Source organism: Hyla sarda, chromosome 3 (assembly GCF_029499605.1).
Source record: "Hyla sarda isolate aHylSar1 chromosome 3, aHylSar1.hap1, whole genome shotgun sequence".
NCBI lineage: Eukaryota > Metazoa > Chordata > Amphibia > Anura > Hylidae > Hyla > Hyla sarda.
The window spans coordinates 400242391-400250421 of NC_079191.1; the positions used below are offsets into that span (position 1 = coordinate 400242391).

General features: G+C 42.3%; 1 protein-coding gene across 2 annotated transcripts in view; it reads right to left on the minus strand.

The window, feature by feature from the left end:
- Positions 1–1583: 1583 nt before the first annotated feature.
- The window catches only part of EPCAM (epithelial cell adhesion molecule), a 10162-nt gene continuing 3714 nt past the window's right edge, over positions 1584–8031 (minus strand). For both annotated transcript variants that reach the window (XM_056563404.1, XM_056563405.1), the window contains exons 2-9: positions 6603–6719; positions 6115–6361; positions 5672–5734; positions 4818–4881; positions 3410–3511; positions 3062–3259; positions 2819–2860; positions 1584–1890 (exon numbers count right to left, since the gene is read on the minus strand). In XM_056563404.1, the coding sequence (XP_056419379.1) occupies positions 1849–1890; positions 2819–2860; positions 3062–3259; positions 3410–3511; positions 4818–4881; positions 5672–5734; positions 6115–6361; positions 6603–6719 (875 nt within the window). In that variant the 3' untranslated portion in view covers positions 1584–1848. The remainder of the gene's footprint in view (positions 1891–2818; positions 2861–3061; positions 3260–3409; positions 3512–4817; positions 4882–5671; positions 5735–6114; positions 6362–6602; positions 6720–8031) is intronic.

The following is an 8031-nucleotide window of genomic DNA, read 5'->3' on the forward strand; positions in this document are numbered from 1 at the left end:
TTGGGACTCAGAGCGTACCACCTCGCAGGTGAAGCCTGGGAACTGCTCCCAAGGATCGCCTTTGAGCTAATTTTCTTACCAAAAGTGTACCTGGTTTATTACCTTGGGGAGAGAAAAAAAAAAAAAGAAAAATGATATCTAGACCAACGTAAGCTTTTCTCCGCACACACTGTCAGACCCATGTTGAGAGCTGCTCGAGCATCCTCAACTTTGGTCCTGAGATCACGTTCAGGGAAAGTCTTATGCTCCACCAAAAGGTCAGCATAAGCCCTTTCTTCGGCTTTCAGATCGGACATATAAGCCTTCAGGCGAGTCACATTTTGGATTAATTTCCCTCTAATAGTGGCCTTATGGGCCGCCCAGACTATAGGTTGGGGAACCTCTTCCGTCTTATTAACAGAGAAAAATAATTTAATTTCCTCAGTTAGTTCAACACTAATTGGGTCAGACAGTATGGAATCATTCAGGTGCCAACGGAATGACTCCGGTTTTGCCCACCAATCGCTTAGTCCTATGCAAACGATATTGTGATCCGACCAAGAACAAGGAGAATTTTCGCATAGGTGACCAACGGCAGGAAGAAAAATATGGTCAATACGGGAATAAGTGCAGTGTGGAGCAGAATAGTAGGTGTAGTCTCTTGCTGAAGGATTAATATTTCTCCATGCACCGGTAAGGTTGTGGGCAAACAATAATTTGGCCAAAAGGAGTCCCTGGGGAGAAGGTGCCCTGAGGGTAGGAGACCCTAGAGACGATTTATCCATAACGTGGTCTAGTGCCAAATTAGAGTCACCTCCCATAATCAGGGAGTGAACATATCATGGAAAAATTGTAACTGATTGTCCCGTATGTAATTAATTTCAATGAGCCGACCGCAGTGAAACATTCGGTTAGCTCATTTTTTGCGCCGTATGAGCTTTTTCCCTGCACCTAAAACCGTGGTCAACCACGGTTTTAGGTCCGGTTGTAAGAACTCATACGGCGCAAAAATGAGCCCACTGGACCGAACGTTTCATTGTGGTCGGCTCATATAAATGAATTACACACGGGAGCGCATAGAAAGGCATACAGGAGCGCAAGGTTTTAGCTCTCCCCTGCTGTATGCGCTTCCGTATGGGAGAAACCATAGTGGGATCCTAACTCAAAAAGCATATCCGTTTTACAGCATCTGCTGAAGACTACCCCTCAAATGTAAGGACATTAAAATGTACAGTGTACTAGTATATTACATGTACTTTGTATCCCCCCCACAGCAGATCAGCCTATACTGAGCATCTATCTTTATATAAGTTCTGAATTGTAGTTTCGTTTTGCATGTTGGTCCATGTCCTCATAAGATCGCAGACAAACCATAAAGTAAACCAGTCTTTTCCATTGTTTATTTAATCCAGTTTACATAAAAAAGGTCACTCTTCAAATAGGATATTTACATTAAAAAAAAAAAAAAATTTCTAGGCAAAGCCAAAAACCCTCCCTAACCCACCCTTTCCATTTACAAAAACATGGGCCGGAGCATCCATAGCAAGTGGCTTGAAAATAAAACCTGAGTCCATCTTAAATGCCCTCCCACCCACCTCCCCCCTCCCCATTCTAAGGGCACTTAAAGACCTAAAGTTAAAAACAAAACATCCACTAACTCAAAGGCTCAAAGATCACAAAAAAAGTAAGTGTCAGGTACAATGTTCTGTGTAGGATTCCCCAAGATGAATATCATTGCGCAGCATAATTCACAGAACATAACTCCGGTGATATGGAAGGGACAACTTCATGATGGATCGAGCACATTAGTATTTGACACTGGCAGCCACTGGGGCCTCTGCCATCTTTCTCCACTTCTTGGCATCACGTTTATGAGTTCAGTTCTTTCTGCATTTCATTCATCTCCTTCATCTGGAGAAAAAAAATCAATAAATAAAAAAAAAGTTAGAAGTCAAACTTAAGAGTAGGACATTTTTATCTAGACTTCATAGACTAACCAAAGCACAAGAAAGGATTGTATGGCGTTTTTCACCCCATTAAAAAGGGATATTAAAAGAAGTACTCTGGTGGGGGAAAAAAAAAAAACTCTCAAATCAATTTGTTCCAGAAAGTTAAACAGATTTGTTAATTACTGCTATTAAAAAAAATCTTAATCCTTCCAGTACTTAGCTGCTGTATGCTCTAGAGGAAGTTGTGTAGTTTTCGGTCTGACCACAGTGCTCTCTGCTGACATCTCTGTCCATGTCAGGAACTGTCCAGAGTAGGAACAAATCCCCATAGCAAACCTGTCCTGCTCTGGACAGTTCCTGACATGGACAGAGATGTCAGCAGAGAGCACTGTGGTCAGAAAAAAAGAAAAAAAATTCCACTGGAGTACCCCTTTAAGAGTTAAACTAGCGTATCCCCTATTCAGAGGATAGGGGACAAGTTCCAGATTAATGTCTCCAGAACAGGTCGCACCAAAAGGGATGTCTATGGTCTTTCAAAGTGAGACCCCTAATATTAACTATTCGGGTGCCACAGCAGCTATTTAAGCCATATAAAAGAGGCCATCTTAAGCCAGTTCTCTATAATGTCAGCTATTAGAGAAGGGTATTACCTCTTTAATAGAAACCCCTTTACCCACATGAAAGGTGCCATAATACTGACAGCTGGCTCACAAAAATGTACAGTACATGGTAGAATGTGGTTAAGAGACAATTGATACAATTTAACCTCACTGCAGTGACTAACCCAAACACCCACCCTGGTAAAAATATAGGACTTCTTGTATTACCCCTTTTCCATAATTTATTGTAAAATAACTGGATGGAGAATAGAGGTGTCCATGAATTCTTACCTCAGCCTTTTCATATCTGCCCCTCTTTCTTCGTGTGATGACCTGTTAAAGAGAAATAGATGGTCATTTTATTTAAGAAGAAACCAGCAACAGTTTTCCTGTCCAATCAGACGCATTATAGCTATGGTACTAGAGGTGTAGGTCAATTCACTAAGGCAGGCTAGAAATATAGGAGCCTTAGGTTGATCATATGGTTCTAAAATAAAAGGAGAATTTTTCCACTGGTAAATAGGCAGCACTCACCAAGACCACAATTCCGGCAACAATCGCAACGACGACCACCACGATGACAGCAATGACACCAGCAGTCAGGCGTTTCATGGACAATTCGTGAGGCTTCTCATCTATATACATGATCAGAGGCTCCTGAACCAAGAAGTTCTTGCCATTGATTGGGATTTCAAACTTCTTATCAGGACTCATGAGCGAGTCTCCCTTGATCTGCAGAAAGTAGTAGACTACGTTTAGCGCATCTCAAGCCACAAACTGGATAAAATAGGACATTGCCCCGACAGTGGATATGCATTCAGAACCATTACTTAAAAATAAAAAAAATTAAGTACTGTATTTGATATAGAACAAGGCACTTACATCTTTTTCCATGTAGTAACCAACATCTGCAATGTCTACGGCACCTGGTACCTTCTGTGTGGAGTTCTGCTTCAAGTCAATGTAGATATATGGTCCTTCAAACTGTAGGAGAGAGACAGTTTTAATGCAGGTTTACATAGTCAGCCTAATAACCTTAAGAGGAAACCAGTGTCACCTGCACTAATGTCGGTACTGACAGGTAGTGCAGGTGACCCTGACGACAACAATACCAACCATGTCCCATTCCATGCAGGGGGATCTCCGTAATCTCAATTAAAGGGGTTATCCAGGCAAAAACACATACACATCTCAACTGGCTCCGGAGAGTTAAACAGATTTGTAAATTACTTCTATTAAAAAAATCTTAATCCTTCCAATAGTTATTAGCTTCTGAAGTTGAGTTGCTGTTTTCTGTCTAACTGCTTTTTGATGACTCACGTCCCGGGAGCTGTCCAGCTCCTATGGGGATATTTTCCCATCATGCAAGGGATATTCTCCCATCATGCACAGCTCCCGTGACATCATTGAGCAGTTAGACAGAAAACTTCAGAAGCTAATAACTATTGGAAGGATTAAGATTTTTTAATAGAAGTAATTTACAAATCTGTTTAACTTTCCGGAGCCAGTTGATATAAAAAAAAAAAAAAAGTTTTTGCCTGGATAACCCCTTTAACTTCAGATCCGGCCCGGGCAGATCTTAGTGACGTCACTGCTGCTGTTCTCTAGCAGCAGGACCCAGCAGAGGTGATGTCACTAAGCTCCGCCCATGCCCCAAGCTGCTGCTGCTGGAGAACAGCGGTAAAATCACCAAGCTCCACCTGTGCCCCAAGCCAGGCCAGAGCTGAAGTTAACAGGAGATTACCAGAGATTCCCTGCACGGAACAGGACAACTTGTGCCAGAAAGTTTTGTACAGATTTGTAAGTGACTTCCATGAAAAAACCTTAAATCTTCCAGTACTTATTAGCGGCTGTATACTACAGAGGAAAAAAAATTATTTTTTTTTATTTCTCTTCTGTCATGACCACAGTGCTCTCTGCTGACATCTGTCCATTTTAGAAACAGTCCAGAGCCAGAGAAAATCCCCATAGCAAACATATGCTGCTCTGGACAGTTCCTAAAATGGACAGAGGTGTCAGCAGAGAGCACTGTGGTCAAGACAATAGAAATCCAAAAAGAAAATCATTTCCTCTGTAGTATACAGCAGCTCATAAGTACTGGAATGATTAAGATTTTTTTTTAATAGATATAATTTACAAATCTGTTTAACTTTCTGGCACCAGTTAATGTAAAAAAAAAATAAAAATAAAAAACACAGAAATCCACCGGATTACCCAATTTAAAAAAGGGGTACTCATATCTCCTGGGAACAAATGAGCCATGTTTGAAACCCAAAGGGGAAATCCTTACCTCAATGTTCTGAATGAATGCAGCCGGCAGCTGATACCTTTCAGTAATCAACTTTGTCAGTGCTCTGTGTATATGGAAAAAAAAAAAAAATTTGTTATTGTTAGAGCTTTTAAAAGCAAGAACAAAAAAAAAACTCCACTGATTTGTAATCGAGACATAGGCCCAGATTTATCAAACTGTGAGAAAAAAAATGAAGTGATTTTCCCCCAGCAACCAATCACAGCTCAGGTTTTACTTTTACCAGAGCTTGTTAGCTGAGCTGTGATTGGTTGCTGGGGGGGGGGGAAATAAATAAAAAACTACTCAATTTTTTGGCCCAGATTTTTTAAAGGGGTACTCCGCCCCTGGCATCTTATCCCCTATCCAAAGGATAGGGGATAAGATGTTAGATCGCCGCAGTCCCGCTGCTGGGCACCCCGCCATCATTACTGCACAGAGCGAGTTCGCTCTGTGCGTAATGACGGGCGATACAGGGGCCGGAGCAGCGTGACGTCATGGCTCCGCCCCTCATGACATCACGGCCCGTCCCCTTAATGCAAGTCTACGGCAGGGGGCTTGACGACCGCCACGCCCCCTCCCATAGACTTGTATTGACGGGGGCGGGCCGTGACATCACGAGGGGCGGAGCCGTGACGTAACGATGCTCCGGCCCCTGTATTGCCCCGTCATTACGTGCAGAGCGATCTTGCTCTGCGCAGTAATGATAGCGGGGTGCTGCAGCAGCGATCCCCGGGGTCCCCAGCAGCGGGACCCCGGCGATCTGACATCTTATCCCCTATCCTTTGGATAGGGGATAAGATGTCTAGGGGCGGAGTACCCCTTTAAACTGTGAGAGAAAAAATATATAAACTTACGCTTTTAAATCTTCATCGGACACAGTGTCTGTGTTGGCACGCTTCATCTGAACAATCACCCAACTGGAAGAAAAAAAAAAATTTAAATACATTTGGTAATTAACTTAAATATGCTATTAGGCCATCAATAGTACTTAGGGTAACCTTTTGCATTCACTTACAGACCATTCTAACTTTAGTTTTTTTATGTCCCTTTATCAAACGTGTTCTATTTATATCCGTGGTCTCAAACTGTGGCCCTCCAGATGTTGCAAAACTTCAACTCCAAGCGTGCCCGGACAGCCAACGGCTGTCCGGGCACGCTTGGAGTTGAAGTTTTGCAACATCTGGAGGGCCACAGTTTGAGACCACGGATATATATGATTCACAGACTGGCAACTCTGCCACCAAGCCAAGCACACAGTTATAACCCACACACATTTTGTCGACAGGCGAACACTTACTAAGTCCTAACGAGCTCCGAACAAGTCTTGGTTTGCTTGTCTCCCTTTTCGGTTCTTCTTACACCAGCCGAGTTGACACACCAGCAAATCTCCGTTTCATTGCATTGCTTGGCTTTAAAGTTACCATCATTTTCACAATCGGGATTGTAGAGACCATCGTTGTCAACCAGGGCACCTTCAGGTTTAATCCTCCTCCCGCCTTTTCCAGGATAACTTTCTTTCTTCATCAAGAAGCATTTTGGAAACACTGCAAAATATATTTTAGACACAAATCAGCATTTTGCTTCATTGTTTTGACCATCACTGACTGTGAGTGCTGCGACACCAATAGCTTTGGTTTTCATACAGAAACTCCTGTGGAAATTTCTCAAAATCATCTGGGGCCAGAAAGTAGGATTTTGGCAAAACACACAAGGGTAAGCAAAAGCTAGATGTGAATGGGGCCCCTTGTAGGAGGTTTGGTTATACATGAAAGGAAGAATACTTACATTTACTACAGTTCACATTCAGCTTAGATCCTGTACCCATAGAAAGAGTGCACGCACAGCCAGCTCCACCAGAAGCCTCACATTGGGCACCTTTGAATGTCATGCATGATTCACAGCCTGTAGGAGGAAATACATTGTATTATTTTAACTTAAAAAAAATAAATAAATCAACGCAGATATATCAAGCCAATGTATCCAGTCAAAACAGCTTTTTTAGGCTAGGTTCACACTACGGAATTTCCGCCTGCAATTCTGCTTTGAGATTGCTGGCAGAAATCCTGCTTACTAAAATGCGTAGTGTAGTGAATGGGTTTCTGTTCACAAATTCACACAGCGGAATTTGTGATGCGGAATTTCTGCTTGAAAATATCCGCGTGAATAATGGAGTTACTCATTCTTCATGCGGAAATACTCGCGGAACACATTGCAGTCTATTGGAGAATGCAGTGCCTGTGCGGTCCTAGTGCCGACTGATTCAGTAGTGTTGAACCCAGCCTTCCTCTCCTATATACTTCTATGTCATACCATCTTCTAAGACAGTGGTCTCAAACTGTGGCCCTCCAGAGGTTGCCAAACTTCAACTCCCAGCATGCCCGGACAGCCGTTGGCTGTCCGGGCATGCTGGGAGTTGAAGTTTGGCAACCTCTGGAGGGCCACAGTTTGAGACCACTGTTAAGAACTTTCTTTAAGAACATATTTATAGCAATAATCTCAGGCTGCGTTCACACGGCCGTCTAGACCAGTTCCGTTCTTCTCCCATCCAAAAAAATAAATAAATGACAATGGATGTTATCCATTTGGATCAGTTAATAAACCAAAACAATTTTGTTCTGAGCATGCTCAGAAGTAGAGACTAGAGATGAGCAAACTTAAAGTAAATTCGATTCGTCACAAACTTCTCGGCTCGGCAGTTGATGACTTATCCTGCATGAATTAGTTCAGCTTTCAGGTGCTTCCGTGGGCTGGAAAAGGTGGATACAGTCCTAGGAGACTCTTTCCTAGGACTGTATCCACCTTTTCCAGCCCACCGGAGCACTTGAAAGCTGAACTAATTCATGCAGGAAAAGTCATCAACAGCCGAGCCGAGAAGTTCGTGACGAATCGAATTTACTGCAAGTTCGCTCATCTCTAGTAGAGAGGGATCAAAAAACAGACATTAAAGGCTCATTTGTTTTCCATAGACTTCAATGTTAAATTTACTGTCTCTTTTCTTCCTTTGACGAAAAAAAATAAAATAAAAAACACTGCATGTGCCGTTTTTTTCTGCCATAAAAAAAAAAAAAACGGAATTGAGTGCCGAAGGGTACAGACGGATGTAAAAAAAATAAGTAAAAAAATAAAAAGATTAAAAATCCCACTGACCTGAATGGGATTTTAAAAATAGTTTAACATGTTTACAGCCTTACAGAACGGAACCGAAATGGGGATA